Genomic DNA, 25,435 nt, shown 5'->3' on the forward strand with positions numbered 1-25,435 from the left:
AAATCAGTAGTGTAAGGAGCTTTGGCTCATGTTTAAAGGAATAGTTGACCTTGCACTGGATAGATATGTACCCAGTAGAACAGTTCATAATGGGAGGGAACTTCCGTGGTATAGAGTCACTGTAAAGAAACTTCTAAAGAAAATGATTATTGCATAATAGGTGTAAAACACAGCGTAGGGCTCTACATAGAGAGATGTTGAATGAAATGCAGTTGGCTGTCAAGGGAACAGTGTATGTTGGCTTCAGTGACTCTACTGTAGCAGAATATTATCAAGTGATCTTTCACAAAGCCCAAGGAAATTCTGGTCATATGTAAAGACTGTTAGTGGCACCGAAGTTAGTGTCCAGTCCCCACCGAAAGAGACAGGAACTAAAATTGAGGGTAGCAAAGCAAAAGCTGGAATGCTTGACTCCATCATCAGATGTTGCTTACAAAGGAAAACGCAGGAGAGTTGCCCCAATTTAATCCTTTTACCACTGAAAAGATGAATGAGTAAGTAATAGTGTCATTGGTGTTGAGAAACAGCTGAAATTGTTAAAATTGAACAAAGGTCCAGGGCCTGATGGAATCCTTGTCAGATTCTGTACTGAATTTGCAGCTGAGCTAGCCCCTCTTCTAACTATAATCTATTATAGATTCCTTGAACAAACAACTGTGCTCGGTAGTTAGAAGAAATCACAGCTAACACCTATGTACGAGAAGGACACTAGAAGAGAACCCTAATACATTTGACATCAATTTGTTGTAGACTATTAGAACCTATTCTGAGATCAAACATAATAAGGTATCTTGAATGAATAACCTCCTCCATGCTATCCAGTATGGATCTCGAAAACATAATCATGTGAAACCCAACACACACTTTTCTCATATGACTTACTGAAACCTTTGTAAGTAGTCAGGTAGATGCGGTATTTCTTGATTTCCAAAAAGCATTTGACTCAGTACCACACCTGCACTTACTGTTCAATCATACAGGGTATTAAGTGAAATTTGAGACTGGATGAAGGGCTTGTTGCTAGGGAGGACACAGCAAGCTGTCTTGGATAGAGGATCAACATCAGATACAGGAATAACTTTGGATTTGCTCCAGGGAAATGTTGTGGTACCCTCACTGTTCATGTTGTATGTCAATGACCTTGCAAACAATACGAATACTAACCTCAGACTTTTTGCCAGATGATGCAGTCACCTATAACGAAGTTCTGTTTGAAAGAAGCAGCATAAACATTCAGTCAGATCATGATAGGATATAAAAGTGGCACAAAGACTGGCAACAGAAATGTAAAATTGTGCACTTCACAAAATAAAAAAAAAATATACTGTTGTTGTTGTTGTTGTTGTGGTCTTCAGTCCTGAGACTGGTTTGATGCAGCTCTCCATGCTACTCTATCCTGTGCAAGCTTTTTCATCTCCCAGTACCTACTGTACTACGACTGTTATATCAATGAGTCATAGTTGGAATTGGCCAATGCATACAAATACCTGGGTTTAAGACTTTGTAGTGATATGAAATTGAATAATAACATAAGCTCTGTTGTGGGTAAAGCAGTTGGTAGACTTCAGTGTATTGGTAGAATACCAATGCAATCAGTCTACAAATTGAAGTTGTTTGCAAATCACTCACGTGACCCATTCTAGAATATTGTTCAAGTGAGTGGGATCCATACAAAGTAGGACTGACAGGGATATTGACTGTGTGCAGGGAACGGCAGCGCGAATGGCCACAGGTTTACTTGACTCGTAGGAGAGTCTTACAGTGAAGCTAAAGGAACTGAACTGGCAGACTATTTAAGACAGACGTAAACTATCTCCAGAAAGTCTGTTAAGTTTTTCAATACCCAACTTTAGAGGATGACTCTGAATATACTACTACCCCCTACGTATTGCTCACATTGGGATTGTAAGAACAAGATTAGAAAAATTATAGTACCCACAGAGACATTCAAATCAGTCATTCTTCCCATGCCCCATACATAATGGAATGGAAAGGAACCCTAATAACTGGTACAATAGGACATACCCTCTGCCATGTGTTTTGCCGTCTTTTGCAGAGGATTGATGTAGATGTAGATTATAATTTTTTCCTGGTGTATTTCAACAGCATAGTTGATTAACCTCAGGTGTGTCAAGCACAGATCATGGCCAGTCCTTGTTTGTGGACTCCAACCAAGCTATGAGTTGGACAGAGTGCAGATTGTCCTTTTATATCAACTATTATCTCCTGGCACTAATGATGATGTTATTTTGCAAGTCAACTTTGAAGTATTGCCTATTTAATCCTGTTGAAGCATATGATCCAGCACTTAATGTGCTCACATTTTGTTGGAAATAATCAGTCCAATATGGACTATGGCTCACAAGCAAATGTGTGCAACAGAGTAACTCTCTTGACACTGGAAAACTATCACTATTATGAAAGTCCTGGACATTGCATGTCCTGCTCATGATTCGTTTGGACTCCAAACAGTGAGTGACCAACATCTGTGCTCATCATGTGAGAGGGACACAGCTGGGGAAGGTGGTGAAATATTCCGGGAAAAAAATACCTACTTGGCAGTAAACTTAGCTGACATAGCTCCTTTGCCTGCAACATCAATTTTTCTTCCTTGTTTCTTGCTCATTATGAGATACTTTAGTCATTATAGTTACAGTTCATTTCCTTACATAACAATTGAAGTAATTTACTCAAGTAGTTTGAAATATTCATTTATAGCATTTCTTGGAGTTTTCACAGTGGTATGAATATGAGTTTCCAGGAGTGAAGCCAGATCATTATTATTTCCTGGGCCAGTATTTCACCTAGTAACTCCCAACCATTCTTGATGAACAACAGAGACTTCCATCACAGATCAGTGTTGCTTAATGGAACATACATCACTAATAAAAGTTGTGATCCACTAATGCAGTGATTGAGAGTCAAGCTTGTCTGTAATCAAACTGATGGCTTGTGTCAGAACAGTAAACAAGGAAGACTTACAACAAACTTGCATTTTAGAAGCAGACTGTTAGATCCCCAAGTCTTTAAAGAATTGAATTCCCTTGTATAAAACAGCTTCAGGTGCGTGATTACCTTAAAAATGAGTTAATGTGTTTAATCAAAAACACCTAAGCAACAAAAAGTTTAAAAAAGGTTGGAAATTACGCTTAGTTTCTTGGAAGACGCTGTGTGCCCTCATGATGAAGCCGGGATGAACATAATCTGAGTAATTTGTGCTCCATTTTAAGCAAAAGCAAGTTTTTCATCCATCTCACTGTTCATAATGTCATATCTCATTAACTATGTGTTGTACAATAATATGATTTTGCAGGTACATTCAGCGGTAGCCTATATGCAGATATTGTCTGCTAAGTTTGTTGCAAATGGTTAGTAGTAAAGAAGTGATAAGTTAAAATATGTCTGACATTGAAGTTTTACTATATGAGCAGCAAACGTGTAGTAAGTGATAAAGCTTTTCTTCCTTTCATGATTTTGTGGAGAAGGATGGGGATGGGAGGGGAGGGGAGGGGGGGGGGCATCAGTGAGAAAAAATTTCTTAAAGGTTCAAAATTATGTCTAAAGTTGGAAGTTGGTAAGTGTTCTCATTCTTAAACACTGGATGAATAAACTCAGAATATATGTGCGCCATCACTTACGCTGCCTCTAGACACACACAGTTTCTAATTGTAATACTTGTCTAACACAAAACTGTTAACATAAGATTATACATCATAATGAGCAGATTATGACAGCATTTTAAATGTTTAAATTCAGTCAGTAATTATGCAAGGTATTGAAAATAAATTTTTTGTTTATCCCTGTCATAAACCTGTAACTGGTACTAGGTTCAGAATAGTATTTTAGCAATGTAGATGCTGTGCATTATTTAAATAACAATTCTCCATCCTGTTTGATTAAGCAATCTTCTAGATGTAATTTCTCATTTATTGACCACCAGCCCCCAAAATGATGAGGTTGTGTACAAGATTCCAGTGTCAAAATGCTGTAGAAAAAGAACCACTGCTCAGAATGATGTCAAATTTGAACAGTAGGGGGGCAACTTCTCAGAACAACAAAACTTAACAATAGGTGGCACTGTAAGTGTCTTAACATAAATGGGGTCAGCTACAAATAACAGATGAATCACAATACCATGCACATGGGTTGAGTTGCGCATTACACCATTTGTACTGTTCAATGTACATGACTGCACGTGTTCACCAGTCAACAGCTGTGATGCAAGTCCAGAAGTCAGTGGTTGTGGCACTGTTATGTAAGCCCATCCACAACGGCAAGGTTGTATCACATTGGGTGGGAAAAATCAGCTTTTATCACGAGGCCAAAAACTGCACAAAAAGCAAAATGACATTAGTTTCTAATTGTGATGAGGCTGATGGAAGACATTTTCATTATGGTATCCTCCGTTTTCTGCTGCAAGTTGAAATCAAGAAATAGCACATTCCAAAACTCCATAACAGATCTGAGTGTCTCGAGGGTCACATTCAGAATGCATTGTGCAATGTGTGCCTTCAATTCAGCTGAATTCGTAATTGGGACATTGAACAAGTCGTCTTTCAGGTAACCCCACAACCAGAAGAAGAAGGTAACAGGGGCTGCAGGACTCGTGTACACAATTGTGCGCGTGCGCGTGTGCGTGCGCGTGTGTGTAGATTTTCCATTGCCCATGTTCTGCCATTCTGGATAGTGATGAGTCATTGGAGATGAAAATGGGCTTCGTCTGTCCACAGAATGTTCCATGGCCATTTCCACGTGAGCAAGAAATTCCAGAGTTAATGTTTGTCTTGCTGGCAAGTCAACAGGAAGCAAATACTGAACATGGGTGATTTTGTATGGTTAACAATGCAGGATGTGTCATGCTTGCAGGCATGTCAGACATTCAGGCAATTCCCCGTGCACTGCATGTTTGCACACCACTGCTTGACTCCTCCAGCACTGCTGTGGCCACATCTTTGACAGACTTCGGACCAACTGCTTTCCTCCCTCTGCCACACTGCACTTCAAAAGAACTCGTGTTTTCCAATTTTGTAATCATTTTCTCCAGACCTTAGCAGACATCTGGCCAGTGCCTTTTTTCATGCCCTTGAGTGTCTGGAACTTCTGCAGGGCTACTGGTGCCCAGTCGCCATACTTGTAAAGGAACTTTACCAGCAGTGTGCAATTCTTTGTGGAGACAGTCATGTTGAGTATGTTGCATTCAAACTGAGGAGGAAGAGCCATGTGCTGCACATGTGTTGGTGTGCATATTCTGATGCTTGTGGTGCCATGTATTGGTCAAATTTTCGTTTTTTCCCATGATCTTTCCTCCTGTGTCAATAACATGCTGTTGAAATTTTACACCATTCTGAGCAGTGGTTTTCTTTTCACAACGTTTTGGGACTGTAACTGTAACTGTGGACACCCTGCACAGTGCCCGGCCAAAACAGGTTTATTCAGCTGAAGAAGGTGCATGTATTTCAAAGTTCAAGGCAGTGATCCTGTGCTGTGCATGTGGTCATGTAATTACCATTGTTATGGATGAAGGCTGGATACTGACATCGGGCTTCTCTTCTGGAAAATTGTCTGTCTAGGCTGTTCAAATGCTCCATGGAGGATCTTCTAGAATCAGATCCGTGCAACTCTCAGAGCTGTCATGAGAAGTGCCAGTTCCCTTGTCCACCCTATAACCCTGCTCCAGCTCATTCCACCAAGGGAAAGAAACACCTTTAAAACTGAGGAGAGTCCAGAATTACAAATACCAAGTGAGTGTCTTCAGTCGGCTACAGTGGGAACCTGTAGTATGGCACATATGCTTGACCTGCTGCATCTGTTTGGTTTCCTCATTACACCACCCTTCCTCTGCCATTGGATTGTAGTTTTTCCTAACATCTCTCTCTTCCACTGTGGAAGAGGCAACATGCAGCAAGATAGGCAAACCTGTGATAAATTTCTCTGAGTCAAGTACTTTCTGAAAATTGCTGTTTTTTGTGTTGCTACTTCTGTTTCTGTTAATCGGATGACAATAATGTAGTGCTGATGTTAATCATGTAAAGCAGAGGACCATGGTTTTCTTTTCTAGCTACCCATGGAACACATGTGGCATCCATTGCTGCTGCCTATTTTCCTGATGAACCAGAAAGGAATGGTGTAGCACCTGGAGCCCAAATTGTTTCTTTAACTATAGGTTTGTATTTTTTGAATGTTCCTTCCATATAACAGCCTCACCTGTTTAAATATGTGTTATTTTGTCAGCTTTATGCTCTACATTATTGCTGGAGTTTTATCTAATAATTTGAGGGATGATTTGATTTTCTTATGCTCGAACACTGAAGCCCATACCAACTACACTTAATGTTGCCAGCATTTCCATTGTAATTCCATCTTGCACTGCAAACTTGCTTTCATAAGCTTCTTTACTAGCAGTTTTCAGGTGATCTCACTGTTGATGGTTCGTGAAATAATTATAATATACAGGCTGAGAGAAATTTTGTCAGTATTCATATCACTTTCTTGTTTCAGGTGTTCCCTTTCATCTGATAATGCTTGTCTGATATATACTGTATTGTCCCTCTATTGTCGCACTGTATTTGGCTTTTCATATGCTATCTTTTCAGTTAACTTGGCAATTTGTCCTGTTTGGAATTATGTTCATAGTATTAATTAACATGCTTTCTCATGCATTGAATTGTTTCATCGAAGTGTTGAAAATGTTGTGTACTGATTTTACAGTTATTATGATACTTTCTCATATACTCCATGCAGAGTGATGTGAACCAGCAGCAGTTGTCAGTGCTACTGGAAACATTCCATCATTCCAAAGGAATCACTTATACATCTCGTTGACAAGCTTAGTGCTAATACAAATGTTGTATTGATTTGGTGATCTCTAGGCAGACAGCTGCATCGATATGCGGCCTCTTAGAAGTACCATGTCAATCCAAATAGTTTTGAGGTTGGATTAATAAAAAATAAAGAAGTTAAAATTATATATTTAATGCTTATGGTGTTCTACATAGTCTCACCTTCAACTGATCACAGGTAACAGACTGTTCGTACAACAGTAGAAAACTGTCGGAAAAATCCTTCTTTGCAAAGTTGTTCAACGTGTCAAATTGGCTTGAATGTTGGGTATGTCATCAGAATGTTGACTCCTCATGTGAATTTCCAGACTTTATTGTTTTGTGATACATTCACGTTGATAACACAAGTATTGTCACCTGTGATGACTTTCTCCAGAAAAGAATTGTCTGCATTTTGCATTCCAATCAAGCTTTGGTGTGCATCCATGCATAATTTTTATTTGGGAGTTTACGTGCGTGGGGAAAAACTTCGCACACACTTTTCTCTTTTTCAAAACATTCTGGAGAATTCTTAATTTAGAGATGTTGCTCCACTACGATTTGTGACACAACAATGTTGATACCCTATGGTCACATGTCCACTAGTTAAAACTGCCTTCTTACAACTGACTAGTTGAGTGAACTTCTGTGGTTTGCAGTTATTTCAAGCTGCCACCATAGTTACTGTGCTGACGCCACCGATGTGCCAGGTGTAAAGTCAGTCTCGGAACTTTTTGGATGGATGGTACATTAGTTAATAATGCCATTGTTACATTGTGTCATTCATGTTTTTAATTGCCTTGTCACAGTTAAGAAATCAGAAAACCACAGCTTTTGCCCTGTAGTGCATTGTCATTTGTAATGTTACACCCAGCTCTTTGCCAGCAGTTATAAAATTACTCTTGTTTACCGTAATTAATTCATTGTTATTCACAGAGCAGATTATTAATAATTGTTCTTAAATTTTTTTGCTGTGAACAGCACCTGCCACTAGGTAAACTCTTTCCTTCAACTGTCTGTTGTGATATGTTCTTAAAATGAGAATGCATTGCAGTTACAGGATGTATATGCTCTGGGATACCAAGGAAAAACTTGGAAATTTTTTCGTCTTGGAAAAATCCGGGAATTTTTCATTGTTTCCATTTTCAGCGAAATTTTTGTCATGTTCACTAGTAAGATCTGATACTCTGACAAATAATTTCACTTTATCCAACTACTGCAGCAATAAAACGTAAATGAGAGAATAACACAAAAATAAAACTTAGTTGCAAAGAAAATGCACCATTTACAACAAATCACGGTGTACACACAGTCGTCGGGTGACTGCAAAATGTGTCAGGTTACTTCGTAAAAACAAACTGCGTTTGACGCAGGGCCAGAGTCTGTCTTGTGGGACTCATTTTGATGGGGGTGAATGCACAACTATTTAAATTTCTAATAGGTCGTGGGAAAATATTGCGAATGGTTGTTTAAGAAGTTAATTTCTCAGTAAATTTCCTTTTATGCAACATGAAGTATGTTACATTTTAGAATATGTGATGAATTTCTTAAATTGCAACATGTTACCCTCTCATTGAAAGGGTAACACTGAGGACCAGCCTTTTAGAAAAATTTTGGGCCCAGAACACCAGCCATTTATGCCATTATTTAAAATTTTACCGTTTGATGTATCTGAAAGGGTAAAGCATGCTTAAAGAGACCAAACTTCAAGGTCAGTTTTTCATAATTGTTTTAGTGTATATTAATTTATAGTTTATATTAATTTAATTTACATTAATTATGTAATAATGATTGCAAAAAGTATAATTATTCTTAAAAAAGTGTGAAGTGAGTTCCTGAAAAATTTCACACACAACTGGCATTTCATGGAAAAGTAAAAGTGCTCAACGGAACATGTATTCAGCAGGTAACTCATGAAATGTTTAGTGCACAGCAGTGAAATTTATAATCATGCTTGTCAGAAATATTCAACTGCTGCAATTTAAACTGTGCTCTTACGGTCCTGCTTAATCACGCCCTTGGAAAAAAGTGACAAAAAAATTTTGATGGCCAATATTATATTTGAAAGTTTAACTTTTCTTGTAGCTATACTCTGTGTGTGTTAATTTGAACCATTAATTTTTCATATTTGTGTGTTCTTGCTACTTAACTATGGTGTTGGTATTGGTTCACTGTATCACATATTCTATGCTGCCATTGGCTTGTGAGATTACATGACGTGAGCTATGATTTGGCTTACAAAAATTCATTGCAACCTTGATTTCAGTACTTTGGAAGCTACCGTGCTGTATTTGGTGGAATTTGTGTTTAAACTTTCGTAATAAAAAAATATATGCAGTGTAAATGTTGCTGCTCATCAAAAATCTTCCCAAAATGTGTTTCTTTTTGCTGTGTTTAGTTTCTTAAAGTGCTGGGAAGTTGTATGCTTGCGTATAAAACCTTCACAATTCAAATGGTTGTCAAGCTTTACAGCTCTGGGAGAAAATATATTGTCACGTAGCATGGAAAAAATCTACACTCACCAGGGCTATAGTTTATTTACACCCGGGAGAAGTGCATTTTTAACTGGGAATCTGGGAATTTTTTTTTTTTTTCTTGTCTGTGTATGTGTATCCTGAGTTATTAAATTTCATGTCATTCCTAGTGCTTCAGGTACGGATAAGGTCCCTGTCATACTGCACTCATTAATGCTTACAACATTAATTTTCTTGACAAAACAGCCCTTTTCTAATACCGCTATCACAGTTTTCTCTCCAATACTAAACAGCATATCTTTGCATTTGCTGGCACACATTTATGTATGTTGTGGCAGCCAATACTAAAATGAAATGGCTTTAGCAGTCATCGTGGATACCCATTATTTCTGTACTGCCCGACAGTAGCTATGTAATATACAAAAAGTTAACAAAGAAATTAATGAATTATTCTCAGATAAAAGCATAGGGTGCATGTGAAGTACATGTTAGCAGTGTTCTTGAATATGTCTGGCTGATACAGTGGTGATGTAATCTTCCTTTAGTGATTGCAATTTATGAGAAGTTCATCTGTTCATATTAATTACATTTATTATGTGGGAATTAACTGTTTTTACTCCTCCTCAGCTCGAAGATTGTTCCTTGCTCGTAAAGTTAATATAAGGAATTTGATACAGAAACCTGTATAATAACTTGTGCATCCATTAGGAAGGACTTTGCATGAAGTGTAAGACATTTCTCACAGTTTCAGCTGGGTGAGAAATCAAACAAAATCTTACTAACTTCCCATTATGGAATGCAGCCTTCCATACAATCTCTTGTGGAATAGTAGTCCCAGAATAGGAGACAACAACTAGAAAGTCAAAATATTAAATTATGCATTTAAAAATCCATTCACGCATTGCGCTGTTAGTGCCACACTCCTGCCTGACGTTGTCACAAATCTGCAAAAGACTGATATTTAAATAAGTGTCCCCAAATAAAAAAAATTGAAATTGCTCCAGGCTGAATATGGTTCTGATTGAATTCGTATAGTGATTTAATGTGATTAATCTAAAAGATGCTACAATAGTAAAAATTAAAGATGTAGCATACAGATATGATGATAACATAAAAGTCAGATGATTTTTGGTTTTTGACATGTGCTAAAGGATAATTATTTCCACTTTATAATGGCCACACAGCCATTGTACAAATAAATAATTTCATACTCAAAACACAATAATGCTATTTACAAAATGTGGCACGACTGTGAACACCAGATAAGAGAAGTTTACTACTGTACCATTTGGGTTCCTTCTGAGAGCATGGTGGAAAATGTCAAAAGCGAGATTTGCTATGAGGTAATGTGATAACAGCTGTATAGCCAATACCAAGTGTAATGGTGATCCTAAGGGAGCTTTAAGGGGAATTATTGAAAGGAAGCAGATATTGCTCTTGAACATTTTTTGCATTAATTAAGAAAATGTTTTTTTGATTCAGATTATGCCACAAATTTACAGGCTCCACCTTTTGTATTGTGTATGGACCACAGGGTAAAGGCAAGAGATTGGGACACACATAGTGGCACACAGTCAATATTTCCTTTGTTCTGTTTGCAAGTCAAATAAGTCAATAGTGACAATACTGGTATGAAGTATCCTCCACTGTACACATTACAATGGATGAAGAGTATATATGTAGATGTGGAGATAGTTGCTGATTTCATGCAGTGTAAATTCTGCATTTGTGTAGAATGGTTACAGTGTTGAAGCAGTGCTGCCTTGAAGGATGTTCTGATACTAGCATAAATTCAACATAAATGACAAACATCTCTCATGGTCATTTTGAATTATGCAAGACATATTTAACGTAAAATAATTAATATCTTTTTTGCCCCTGGGTTATGATTGCTGTCCATTTTTAAAAATTTTTCTTTTCTCACTTTTCACTGTAAAATGCCAAAACTACTACTCTGAGACAGTGAATAATTGACACTATAAATTTTTGTCTTTATTTTTTGTTTCTGACGAAAATTTTGAAAATGTATTTACTGACAGTATAAATATTACACGTTACATATGATTGCAGAAAATCTTCTCAGTGACAGCAGACTGAATTATTACAGTTTAATATATTTCTAAGTGTTTTCAAATGGTGTTGTTTCACGAGAAGAGTTTTCTTTATCCATGTTATAAATTTTTTCAGTTCATTGACAAGCAAAAAAGGTGCAAATAGTGCTGACAAAAATACATTGAGGAAAATCTGAAAAAGGATAGGGACACCAGGGACAGCAAATAAGAGAAAATTTGAGAAAGTGAGAAGAACTTGAAGCTCCAGTCACATTAATGTGAGCACCGCCTGCAATAACCACTCAACAGACAGCTGGTAGCAGCACCAGCTGTGTAGGATATTTAAAACATGTTGGGGAGGGGATATGGAAAACAGTGAAGTCGCTTTCGGAATGCGGAAACAGTCATTTATCTGAGGTACAAAAGGGCATAATCATTGGCTTTTGGGTTAAGGGTGGAAGCATTTTCAAAATGGCTAAGTTTATTAATTGTTGGTGTGCCGCTGTGGTTAAAGAATATTCTAGATGGCAAAATGTTGCTATCCAAAACTGGTGCCAAAGCAACTATGGTGCACCACTGGTTGTAGACGACATGTGTCCATGATGGCTGCGGAGATGTGTACTGGTGAACAGATGTGAAACTGTTGAGCAGCTGACTGCCCAGATGAAACAAAGGGGCACTAACACTGTCTGCTCAACTACTGTTGAGTGAATGTTGCTGAATTTGGGCCTCCACAACAGGCACCTCTTGATGCACTCATGGTGCCTGCTGTTCATGGGTGATGAAGGCTAGAATTTACATTGCAACTGGATGTCGACTGAGTGGCAAATGGTGACCTTTTCAGATGAATCACGTTTTATAAGTGGAGGGTCTGAATCAGAAGCTCAGATGGTTTTGCAACTATGTAGGCTGCAGATACCTTGACTTGCGTCATAGGATGGTTGGGTTTTGGGTTCCATTGAGTAGGTCATAGAAAGCACCGATGCTCGAATCATTATAGGTGTTGAAAGCTGGGGTGTTTCGAAAGGTTTGGCTAAACAGTTGGCAGTGGTATGTTTGATGCTATTAGTAGTAGTTTATGTTGTAGCGAAATTGAAGCAAATGGTTCCTGTGAGTTGTTATGGGCAGAGGTCGTTCTTGGCAATGAAATAAAATAATTAGATCCTTTTACCGCCCTCTCAACTCAGATGATGCAATTGCTGAAAAGTTTAAAGAAAACTTGAGTTTAGTTTCAAACATGAACCTGACTCATAGAATTATAGTTGGTGTGTCTTTAATTTACCCTCAACATGTTGTCGAAAATACATGTTTAAATCTGGAGGTATGCATAAAACATCAGCTGAAATTGTGCTGGGAGCATTCTCTCAAAATTATTTCAAGCAGTTAGTTCATGAGCCCATGTGAATACAAATGATTGTGAAAACACATTTCACCTCATAACAACAAATAATCCTGAGCTAATAACTAGCATCAAAGTGGATACAGGGATTAGAGAACACAGGGTTGTCATTGAGAGATTGAATATTGTAACCCACAAATCCTCCAAAAATAAACGGAAAATATACTTATTCCGAAAAGATGATAAAAATTTGCTTGACGCCTTCCCAAGAGACAATATCCACTCCTTCCAAATTAACAATGTAAGTATAGACCAGATGTGGCTTGAATTCAGTGAAATAGTATTGACAGCAATTGAGAGATTTATACCAGATAAATTAACAAATGACAGAACTGATCCCCCTCGTTACACAAAACGGGTCAGAACAATGACGCCAAATTCAAACGAATGCAAAATCTCAGGGATTGGGGATCTTTTACAGAAGCTCGAAATTTAATGCAGACGTCAATGTGATATGCTTAAAGTAGTTTCCACAGTGAAACCTGGCAGAAAATCCAGAGAGATTCTGATTGTACATAAAGTATGCTAGTGGCAAGATGCAATCGATCCCTGTTCTGCTTGATAGCAATGGAAATGCTCTAGACGACAGTGCTGTGAAAGCAGAGTTACTGAACACAGCCTTCTGAAATTCCTTCACCAAAGGAAGACAAAGTAAATATTTCAGAACTCGAATGAAGAACAGCTACCAAAATGAGTAACTTAGAAGTAAATATCCTTGGAGTAGTGAAGCAACTTATAGCACTAAATAAAAGCAAGTCTCCTGGTCCAGACTGTATACCAGTTAGGTTCCTTTCAGAATATGCTGATGTAATAGGACCAGATTTAACGATCACATACAGCCGCTCACTCAATGAGACATACCCAAAGACTGGATAGTTGCACAGGTCACACCAATATTCAAGAAAGGTGATAAACCATATCATTAATGTCAATATGCAGCAGGATTTTGAAACTTATATTGTGTTTGAACATTATGAATTGCCTTGAAGAGAACGTTCTACTGACACAGTCAACACAGTCTAGAAAACATCATTCTAAACACAACTAGCTCTTTACTTACTTCAAGTGATGAGTGTTATTGTCAATGGATTTCAAATTGATTCTATCTTTCTATATTTTCAGAAGGCTTTTGACTCTGTGCCATGCAAGCGGCTTGTAGTGAAGTTGTGTGCTTATGGAGTATCATCTCTGTTATGTGCCTAGATTCGTGATTTCCTGTCAGAGAGGTCACAGTTCATAACAACTGACAGAAAGTCATCGAGTAAAACAGAAGTGATTTCTGGTATTCCCCAAGGCAGTGTTATAGGCCCTGTACCATTCTGTATGTATATAAATGTTTTAGGAGACAACCTGGACAGCCGTCTTAGGTTGTTTGCAGATGATGCTGTCATTTATTGTCGGATAAACTCATCAGAAGATCAAAACAAGATGCAAAATGATTTAGAAAAGATATCCGAATGGTGCGTAAATTGGCAGTTGACCTTAAACAATGCAAAGTGTGAAGTCATCCATTCGACTGCTAAAAGTAATCCGTTAAACTTTGGTTACATGATAAATCAGTCAAATCTAAAGACTGTAAATTCAATTATGTGCTGAGGAATTACAATTACGAACAGTTAAAATTGGAAAGAACACATACCCAGTCTTGTGGGGAAAGGAAACCAGAGACACTGTTTTATTGACAGAACACTGAGAATGTGTAACAGATCTACTAAAGAGACTGCCTATGCTATGCTTGTCAGTCCATTTTTGGAGTACTTCTGCACGGCTTGTGACCCTTATCAGGTAGAATTAAAGGAGGAGCACATTGAGAAAGTTCAAAGAAGAGCAGATTGTCTTGTATTATCTTGAAATAGTGTAATGAGTCACTAACATGATACAGGATTTGGGGTGGACAGCACTAAAACAGAGGTGGTTTTTTGATGCGGTGGAATCTTCTCATGAAATTTCAATCACCAACTTTCTCATCCAAATGTGTATAATATAACAAGGAAAGTGAGAACTTGCACAGAAAGATATAGATGTTCATTTTTTCTGCGAACTGTTAGAGATTGTAATAATAGAGTATTATTGTGAAGGTGGTTCAGTGAACCCTCTGCCTGTAATTTAAGGGTGATTTGCAGTGCCCATCTAATTCTAGATGTGTGCTTCATTGGGCAGATGGCCATTGGCATGTGTGGTGTGAAACATCTGAAAGTAGACACCGTGCCACAATCGTTGGATGGATCCAGGCTGAGGACGGAGCATTGTAGTCTGGGGAATGTTTTCGTGACATTCTCTGGGTGATGTCGTCGTTCTGGAAGGCTCAGTGGGTCAACAGAAGTATACTTCTGTTCTTGGGGTGACAGGGGCGGGTTTCTTTTTCCATGGCATGATGGCAGGACAGTGCAGTATACATGCATGGTTTAAAGAGTACCAGGATGAATTTACTGTACTCACCTGGCTATCATACTTCCCAGATTTAAATCCAATTGATACTCTGTGAGACCACCTCATTGGGCTGTTGGCACGATGGAGCCTTATCTTAGAAACCTGGACAACGATTTTGAGTCCATACCATCCAGAACCTTGTTGACTCTCTTCCTGCATGTTTTGCAACAGTCTGGGCTGCAAAAGGTGGTTATTCAGGTTTTTGACAGGTAGACTCATTAATGTGAGAGGACAGTATGCATGAAAAAGGAAAGCAGAATTGTGAAGTAATTCTTTGCAGCAAATTCTTACATATTCACAACTGTTCTATAAATACTTGAAATTTTTGTGCATGGTAGTGAAGGGTAGCACTTAATACCTTCAATATGGGTATATACAAAAATAATTAGAAAGAATGCTGGTGATGAAAATAGACAATGTTTACAGACAATGGATTGAGTTTAGGTAACCATTCATTGCACAGTGTAAATTTTAAGCAGTGGATAGACACACAAACCAAAATTAGAACTTGTTAGCGTCTATGTTTTGTTTCGGAGCAGTTGGATTGTCTCATTGTGCTAGTGACCAGTTGGGCATCCCAATCATGCTACAGCACCAAAAAAAGTGTGTGTGTGTGTGTGTGTGTGTGTGTGTGTGTGTGTGTGTGTGTGTGTGTGTGTGTGTGTGTGTAAATGTAGCAAGTATGGTATTAATAATGACAATTTCTGTCATTTTGCAGGAGACAATCGCTTGGGCTCTATGGAGACTGGAACAGCTTTGGTTCGAGCCATGATCAAAGTCATGGAGCGCACACAAAATAACAAAATTCATGTAATAAATATGAGCTATGGAGAGCATGCTCACTTTTCAAGCTCTGGGTAATAAAATTGTTTTGCAATGTTCTTTGTGTTATCTCACAAATGTGTGTTAAAAATACTAAAAGTACTGAAGAAATACATTAATTTGTGATTTTTGTATGATTCAGAGGATAAATGCAGCTCCTTAGAACATGAATCTTAAATTCATGTGAAGATTTGTGTAAAATGCAGTTTACAAATATTACTGACACTTCAAAATTCTGAAGCGCTGTGTTGGAGTTACAGTATTAGCGCTTGGCATTTGACGGTGATAACTGGGGCTGGTTTGGGAGAAAGTCACTGAATCAGAATAATAAAATTTTGAGGCGTAGCTCATTTCTGGCAATGTTTTCAAAACCCTATTAACAGGGAATGTGCTGAGACACATCTTTCAGTCTCCCTCCTGTCCCTTCCATCTTTTTACAAAAGCAACATTATTTGATGCTTCCCACCCCTCCAACCCCCCTCCCCCCCTTTCCCTCTTCCTTCCCTCATACATTAGATGCAATTCCTTGGGCTCGTAGTGGGATATTTAAAAATAAATCTGAATTGAGCGAGTGTGAAAATGGATTTTTCAGACATCTCAGCTTGGCACCTGAAGCAGCCACTTGTCACTTTGGCCTTAAACCAGAACCAATCCTGACAGTATATTATGTCCTCTCACTAAATTGGCCATTTTGAGATTATGATAAAATGTCATTGTCAGTTTGTAGACTGGTTTGGCACAGCCCTCCAAGCTACTCTGTCTTATGCAAACCTCTTCATTTCCAAATAACTAGTACAGCCTGAATCAATTTTGAACCTTCTTACTACATTTACCCCTTTGTCTCACTCTGCAGTGCCCCCCCCCCCCCCCCCACCCCTCCACAGGCCCTTTTCCTCCCCCCCTCTCTATTGCTCCCTCCCTTCCTCTCTCTTTTCAACTAGTGTTTCCATTTCATATCCTTTCCTTTCATCCACTGTGTATTTGAATTAACATTCTCAAAAGTTTTTTCTAAATCTACAAATGCTGTAAATGTAGGTTTGCCCTCCTTAACCCATCTCTTAAGATAAACATTGAGGCCAGTATTTCTTCCTGTGTTCATACATTTTTCCAGAAACCAAACAGATCTTCTCTGAGGCCAACCTCTATCAATTTTTCCATTCTTCTGTAAATAATCTGTCAATATTTTGCACCAATAATTTATTAAACTGATAGTTTGGTAATATTCTCACCTGTAGGTACCTGCTTTCTTTGGAATGGGAATTATTACATTCTTCATTAAGTCTCATACATTTTGCACACCAGGTGAAGTATTCTGTCATGGCTGGCTTACCAGTGAATATCAGATGTTCTGAGGGAATGCCATCTACTTTAGGGGCCTTGTTTTGACTCGACTCTCTCAGTGCTCTATCAAATTCTTTTTGCAGTAATATATCTCCCAACTCATCTCCTTCTACTCCCTCATCCCTCTGTAATGTTGCTTTGGAGTTAATCTCCCTTTTTTCTATAGGTGGCATCTGTCTTTCCCCTAGTTGTGCATAATTCTATGTCTTTACTTTTCTTGTCTAGTTATTCTTGCTTTGCCCTTCATATCACTCTCATTTTTATGTCTATATTTCCTTTTGCTTGCTTCATTGCTGCATTTTTATATTTTTTCATTTTGTCATCTAGATTCAGTATCTTCTGTCTTATCCAAGAATTTATACTGGGCTTTGACTTTTTACATGTGTGATTATCTGCTGCCTTCGTTATTTCTTTTCTCAAGGCTTCCTGTTCGTCTTCTATCGTGTTTCTTAGTCATGTTTCAGTTAATTGTTGCTCAATGCTCCCTTTCGAACTCTCAGCAACCTCTAGTTTTCAACCTATCCAGGTTCCATCCCTTTAATTTCCTACAGTTCTGTAATTTCTTCGGTTTTAATCTGCAGTTTGTAACCGTTAAATTATAGTCAGAGCCCACATCTGCCCCTGGAAATGTCTCACAGATTAAAGTCTGATCGCTAAATCTAAATTATCATTAGTTCGTCAGTCAAACCTTCTTTTCTCTCCATGTTTCTTCCATGTAAATAACCTTCTTTCATGATTTTTAATCCAAGTATTTGTTGTTGTTGTTGTCTTCAGTCCTGAGACTGGTTTGATGCAGTTCTCCATGCCACCCTATCCTGTGCAAGCTTCTTCATCTCCCCTTACTTACTGCAACCTACATCCTTCTGAATCTGCTTAGTGTATTCATCTCTTGGTCTCCCTCTACGATTTTTACCCTCCATGCTGCCCTCCAATACTAAACTTGTGATCCCTTGATGCCTCAGAACATGTCCTACCAACCGATTCCTTCTTCTTGTCAAGTTGTGCCACAAACTCCTCTTCTTTCCCAATTCTATTCAATACCTCCTCATTAGTTACATGATCTACCCATCTAATCTTCAGCATTCTTCTGTAGCACCACATTTCAAAAGCTTCTATTCTCTTCTTGTCCAAACTATTTATCGTCCATGTTTCACTTCCATACGTGGCTACACTCCATACAAATACTTTCAGAAACAACTTCCTGACACTTAAATCTATACTCGATGTTGACAAATTTCTCTTCTTCAGAAACGCTTTCCTTGCCATTGCCAGTCTACATTTTATATCCTCTCTACTTCGACCATCATCAGTTATTTTGTTCCCCAAATAGCAAAACTCCTTTACTACTTTAAGTGTCTCATTTCCTAATCTAATTCCCTCAGCATCACACGACTTAATTCGACTACATTCCATTATCCTCGTTTTGCTTTTGTTGTTGTTCATCTTATATCCTCGTTTCAAGACACTGTCCATTCCGTTCAATTGCTCTTCCAAGTCCTTTCCTGTCTCTGACAGAATTACAATGTCATCAGCAAACCTCAAAATTTTTATTTCTTCTCCCTGGATTTTAATACCTACTCCGAATTTATCTTTTGTTTCCTTTACTGCTTGCTCAATATACAAATTGAATAACATTGGGGAGAGGCTACAACCCTGTCTCACTCCCTTCCCAACCACTGCTTCCCTTTCATGTCCCTCGACTCTTATAACTACCATCTGGTTTCTGTACAAATTGCAAATAGCCTTTCGTTCCCTGTATTTTACCCCTGCCATCTTCAGAATTTGAAAGAGAGAGTTCCACTCAGCATTGTCAAAAGCTTTCTCTAAGTCTACAAATGCTAGAAACGTAGGTTTGCCTTTCCTTAATTTATTTTCTAAGATAAGTCGTAGGGTCAGTATTGCCTCATGTGTTCAAACATTTCTACGGAATCCAAACTGATCTTCCCCGAGGTCGGCTTCGTCTGTAAAGAATTCGCGTTAGTATTTTGCTGCAGTGACTTATAAAACTGATAGTCCAGTAATTTTCACATCTGTCAACACCTGCTTTCTTTGGGATTGGAATTATTATATTCTTCTTGAAGTCTGAGAGTATTTCACCTGTCTCATACATCTTGCTCACCAGATGGTAGAGTTTTGTCAGAACTGGCTCTCCCAAGGCCGTCAATAGTTCCAATTGAATGTTGTCTGCTCCCAGCGCCTTGTTTCGACTCGGGTCTTTCAGTGCTCTGTCAAACTCTTCACGCAGAATCGTGTCTCCCATGTCATCTTCATCTACATCCTCTTTAATTTCCATAATATTGTCCTCAAGTACATCGCCCTTGTATAGACCCTCTATATACTCCCTCCACCTTTCTGCTTTCCCTGCTTTGCTTAGAACTGGGTTTCCATCTGAGCTCTTGATATTCATACAAGTGGCCCTCTTTTCTCCAAAGGTCTCTTTAATTTTCCTGTAAGCAGTATCTATCTTACCTCTAGTGAGATAAGCCTCTACATCCTTACATTTGTCCTCTAGCCATCCCTGCTTAGCCATTCTGCACTTCCTGTCAATCTCATTTTTGAGACGTTTGTATTCCTTTTTGCCTGCTTCATTTACTGCGTTTTTATATTTTCCCCTTTCATCAATTAAATTCAATATTTCTTCTGTTACCCAAGGTTTTCTACTAGTCTTTGCCTTTTTACCTACTTGATCCTCTGCCGCCTTCACTACTTCATCCCTCAGAGCTACCCATTCTTCTTCTACTGTATTTCTTTCCCCCATTCCTGTCAATTGTTCCCTTATGCTCTCCCTGAAACTCTGTACAACCTCTGGTTCTTTCAGTTTATCCAGGTACCATCTCCTTAAATTCCCACCTTTTTTAAGTTTCTTCAGTTTTAATCTACAGTTCATAACCAATAGATTGTGGTCAAGAGTCCACATCTGCCCCTGGAAATGTCTTACAATTTAAAACCTAGTTCCTAAATCTGTGTCTTACCATTATATAATCTATCTGAAACCTTCTAGTATCTCCAGTGTTCTTCCATGTATACAACCTTCTTTCATGGTTCTTGAACCAAGTTTTAGCTATGATTAAGTTGTGCTCTGTGCAAAATTCTACCAGACGGCTTCCTCTTTTATTTCTCTCCCCCAATCCATATTCACCCACTATGTTTCCTTCTCTCCCTTTTCCTACTCTCGAATTCCAGTCACCCATGACTATTAAATTTTTGTCTCCCTTCACTACCTGAATAATTTCTTTTATCTCATCATACATTTCATCAATTTCATCATCTGCAGACTCAGTTGGCATATAAACTTGTACTACTGTAGTAGGTATTGTCTTCGTGTCTATCTCGGCCACAATAATGCGTTCACTATGCTGTTTGTAGTATCTTACCTTTACTCCTATTTTTTTTAATTCATTATTAAACCTACTCCTGCATTACCCCTATTTGATTTTGTATTTATAACCCTGTATTCGCCTGACCAAAAGTCTTGTTCCTCCTGCCACCAAACTTCACTAATTCCCACTATATCTAACTTTAACCTATCCATTTCCCTTTTTAAATTTTGTAACCTACCTGCCCGATTAATGGATCTGACATTCCACGCTCCGATCCATAGAATGCCAGTTTTCTTTCTCCTGATAACGACGTCCTCTTGGGTAGTCCCCACCCAGAGATCCGAATGGGGGACTATTTTACCTTTGGAATATTTTACCCAAGAGGACGCCATCATCATTTAACCATACAGTAAAGCTGCATGCCCTCGGGGAAAAATTACGGCTGTAGTTTCCCCTTGCTTTCAGCCGTTCGCAGTACCAGCACAGCAAGGCCGTTTCGGTTAGTGTTACAAGGCCAGATCAGTCAATCATCCAGACTGTTGCCACTGCAACTACTGAAAAGGTTGCTGCCCCTCCTCAGGAACCACGCGTTTGTCTGGCCTCTCAACAGATACCCCTCCGTTGTGGTTGCACCTATGGTACGGCCATCTGTATCGCTGAGGCATGCAAGCCTCCCCACCAACGGCAAGGTCCATGGTTCATGGGGGTAGGAATCCAAGTATTATCTGTGATAAAATCATTATATGTGCAAAATTCTACCATGTGGCTTCCTTTTTCATTCCTTTCCCCCATTACATGTGCTCTTACTTTTTTTACTTCTCATACTTTTTCTGTTGTCTGATTACAGCCTTCCATAACTGTTAAGTTTTTATCTTCCTCAACTATCTGAATAATTTTTTTTATATCACCATACATTCTTTTAATCTCTCGATCATCTGTGGAGTTAGCTGACATATAAAGTTGTACTGTTGTCATGGATGTACATAGGCAACAGCAGTGCATTCACAATGCTATTCATTGCAGCTTACTCACAGTCCTATTTTCTTATTAACTGTGAGACCTACTCTTGCGTTACCACTATTTGATTTTGTATTTATAACCTTGTACTCACTTGTGCAGGAGTCACCACACTTCGCGAATTCCCACTATGTATAACTTCAACGTATTAGTTTCCTTTTTTAAATTCCCTATCCTACCTACCCAATTGAGGGATCCAACAGCCTGTATTCTGGCCCATAGAATACAAGTTTTGATTTTCCTGATGGTGATATCCTCCTGAGTAGTCTGTGCACAGAGATTGGGATGGTAGAACGTTTTACCTCCAGATGGTTTAACCAAAGAGGATGTTATCATCATTTAACCATACAGTGGGGGTGCGTGCCTTCAGGAAAAATGACAGTTGTAGTTTCCTCTTCCTTTCAGTCGTTCAAAGTAACAGAGACCAAAGGTTGTCTTGGCTGACAAACAAGACCAGACCAGTCAATCATCCAGACTGTTGCCACCTGCAGCTACTGAAAAGGATGCTCTACCTTATTCAGTAATTATTTGTTAGTTTTCCCACTCCACAGATCACACTGTAGTGCTTGCACCTATGGTACAGTTACATGAACCATTGAGGCACACAAGTACCTTAACAAAGTCTATGGTTCATTGGGGGGTGCTTAAACTGTTATTGCTTTGTAAAACATAATAGTTATTTAAAAATGGGGTACATATGAAGTGCTGACTATTGTAATACAGCTGGGGTGCTGACCTCCATATTTTTTATGCGAAAACTCTTTAAACGTTTTTAAATAAAACCAGTAATGCTATGAAAAGAATATGTTGCTTCTCTCTGTAAAGATTATACATTGAGTTGCAGAGAGGCACAACAAAAAGGCTATTACAATTGAACTTTGGGCCAAAGTCTTCTTCAGAAAAGAAAAATGCACACACAGTCGAACAAGCAAGTGCACACCTCGCACATGACTGCTGCTTCCTATGCTTTCACAGGAAAGAGGAAGTCAATTAGAAAGTGATTCATCATTTTCTACTTCGGCTTTATAGACTGTACGTAGTTTAGAATGTGAATACTAATACAAGCATTTTATTTTTTTCTATTTGAACATCACTTTCCTTAATTGCAGGAGGATAGGAGAACTAATGAATGAAGTGGTCAATAAATATGGTGTCATTTGGGTGGCATCTGCAGGCAATCATGGACCTGCCTTATGTACAATAGGCACACCTCCAGACATCAGCACAAGTATTATTATTGGTGAGTTACTTAAACCACTACCCTAATATAGTTATTACTGATTACATGTTTGTGTGAAAAGAATGCTAATGTGTAACATTCATTCTGAAAGAATGCCTGGTACATAGTGCATGAGGGTTGCCTTTTGAGTTTTTACAACCAAATAAGAGATTATACTATTGAGGTGATGTAACTGTTGTTTCAAAATTTGTCGTTTGCTATTGTTAACACAATTGAAACTAAGAAATTAACGGAGTGTTAAAAGAAACAAATAGAAATTTCTTGCAAAGGTTATCATTGCATGGTTTTTCTAAGGCTTTTGTAAGGCCTAACTCAACAACAATGCCTGAATTGCTTTGTTAAACATTTGATAACTAGTTTTCATCAGAAAATATATGTGATTTGTTTATGTATGCAGAATTTTGTTGGCATTGTGCTTCTGTTGGTGACAGATTTCGTGACAGCTGACTGGAATCTTTTGTTGTCCCAAAAAACATGGGTGCTGTATGCAAAATGATTGAAGATTGGCATTTGACTTACTGTGAAGTAGAGGCATCCTTAGGCACATCGAAGACTGCAAAGCCTTTGATTTTTCATTTACCTGTGAAAAAGACCTGTGCTTGATGGATTCCACATAATTTGACTAGAGCTCAAAGAAACAGGCTTTTGTCAATTGGTGTACAGAATTGTTGTAAAAATTTAAAAGGCGGGTTTCATATTTAGCAAAAGTGCTAATTTAAGAGTTACATGAAAGTGGAAGTAAGTAAACAATGGCAGTTTCTATATTGCAAGAGAGAGAATGTATTAAGAATCTTTGTGGTAGAGCTTGGTATAGGAAAAATAGAGTAAAACCTTTAGCTTGGTATAGGAAAAAAGAGTAAAACCTTTATATACTACAGCCATATTTTTTTGGACAACAAGCAGGGGATATTATAATATGACTTCGATCATCTATCACAAGTTAACAGAGGCATAAATTATCAACTGCTGCTTTAACCACAGAAGCATTTGAGAGCACCCCCCCCCCCCCCCCCCCCCCCCCCCAGCAAGCGTACATACCCATGTTGGTTGAAAATGAGTGCCATACCACTGACTGTGCTTGTAATTCTTCCATTCAGTCCATTGTTTTCAGTTCAGCTATTTGATACTTACATGATTATTTAAAATGTAAGTGAAAAAAAAATAAAACCTTAATTGCTTCTGTATAATGAAAATAGCAGCACAATTTACTAGCAGTGAAAATTGGTTATGTTGAATTAATGGTGTACTTAAGAGTGATCAGCCAAGTTGTTCTTATTTCATGCACATTATTTCAGCAATCAATGCTGTTATCTTCAGGTGCTGCGAATTGAGCTGTTGTGTATGTTGACAAATCATCACATGCCGTTTTAGAAACGAATCATTTATCAAGCATCACACAGTACAACAATATGATACGAAACACCAACTGCACATTTCAAAACATAGCCATAGATCATCACAACTACACCAAAAATGAACCAACGAATTTGTGAGACATGTGACAGACAACCTTCAGAGAATATGAACGATACATACGTATACATACACAGGGTGGTCCATTGATCGTGACCAGGCCAAATATCTCACGAAATAAGCTTCAAACGAAAAAAACTACAAAAAACAAAACTTGTCTAGCTTGAAGGGGGAAACCAGATGACGGTATGGTTGGCCCGCTACAGGGCGCTGCCATAGGTCAAACGGATGTCAACTGCGTTTTTTAAAATAGGAACCCCCATTTTTTATTACATATTCGTGTAGTACGTAAAGAAATGTGAATGTTTTAGTTGGACCACTTTTTTCGCTTTGTGGTAGATGGTGGTGTAATAGTCACAAACATATGGCTCATAATTTTGGACGAACAGTTGGTAACAGGTAGGTTTTTTAAATTAAAATACAGAATGTTGGTACGTTTGAACATTTTATTTCAGTTGTTCCAATGTGCTACATGTACCTTTGTGAACTTATCATTTCTGAGAACACGTGCTGTTACAGCGTGATTACCTGTAAATACCATATTAATGCAATAAATGCTCAAAATGATGTCGCCAACCTCAATGCATTTGGCAATACGTGTAACGACATTCCTCTCAACTGCAAGTAGTTCGCCTTCCGTAATGTTCGCTCATGCGTTGACAATGTGCTGACACATGTTGTCAGGCGCTGTCAGTGGATCACAATAGCAAATACCCTTCAACTTTCCCCACAGAAAGAAATCCGGGGACGTCCGATGCGGTGAACATGCGGGCCATGGTATGGTGCTTTGACGACCAATCCACCTGTCATGAAATACGCTATTCAATACCGCGCACGTGAGTTATGTGGCGGACATCCATCATGTTGGAAGTACGTAGCCATTCTGTCATGCAGTGATACATCTTGTAGTAACATCGGTAGAACATTATGCAGGAAATCAGCATACATTGCATCATTTAGATTGCCATTGATGAAATGGGGGCCAATTATCCTTCCTCCCATAATGTCGCACCATACATTAACCCGCCAAGGTCACTGATGTTCCACTTG

The 25,435-nt window shown here is 38.5% G+C and overlaps 1 protein-coding gene across 1 annotated transcript in view; it reads left to right on the forward strand.

Moving 5' to 3' along the window:
• LOC124787906 (tripeptidyl-peptidase 2) overlaps positions 1-25,435 on the forward strand; it is a 281,148-nt gene that overhangs the window by 100,184 nt on the left and 155,529 nt on the right. Inside the window, exons 6-8 of the mRNA XM_047254886.1 lie at positions 6,059-6,163; positions 15,891-16,029; positions 22,782-22,912. Of these exons, the coding sequence (XP_047110842.1) occupies positions 6,059-6,163; positions 15,891-16,029; positions 22,782-22,912 (375 nt within the window). The remainder of the gene's footprint in view (positions 1-6,058; positions 6,164-15,890; positions 16,030-22,781; positions 22,913-25,435) is intronic.

This window comes from Schistocerca piceifrons, chromosome 3, assembly GCF_021461385.2.
Source record: "Schistocerca piceifrons isolate TAMUIC-IGC-003096 chromosome 3, iqSchPice1.1, whole genome shotgun sequence".
In the NCBI taxonomy this organism is placed as follows: domain Eukaryota; kingdom Metazoa; phylum Arthropoda; class Insecta; order Orthoptera; family Acrididae; genus Schistocerca; species Schistocerca piceifrons.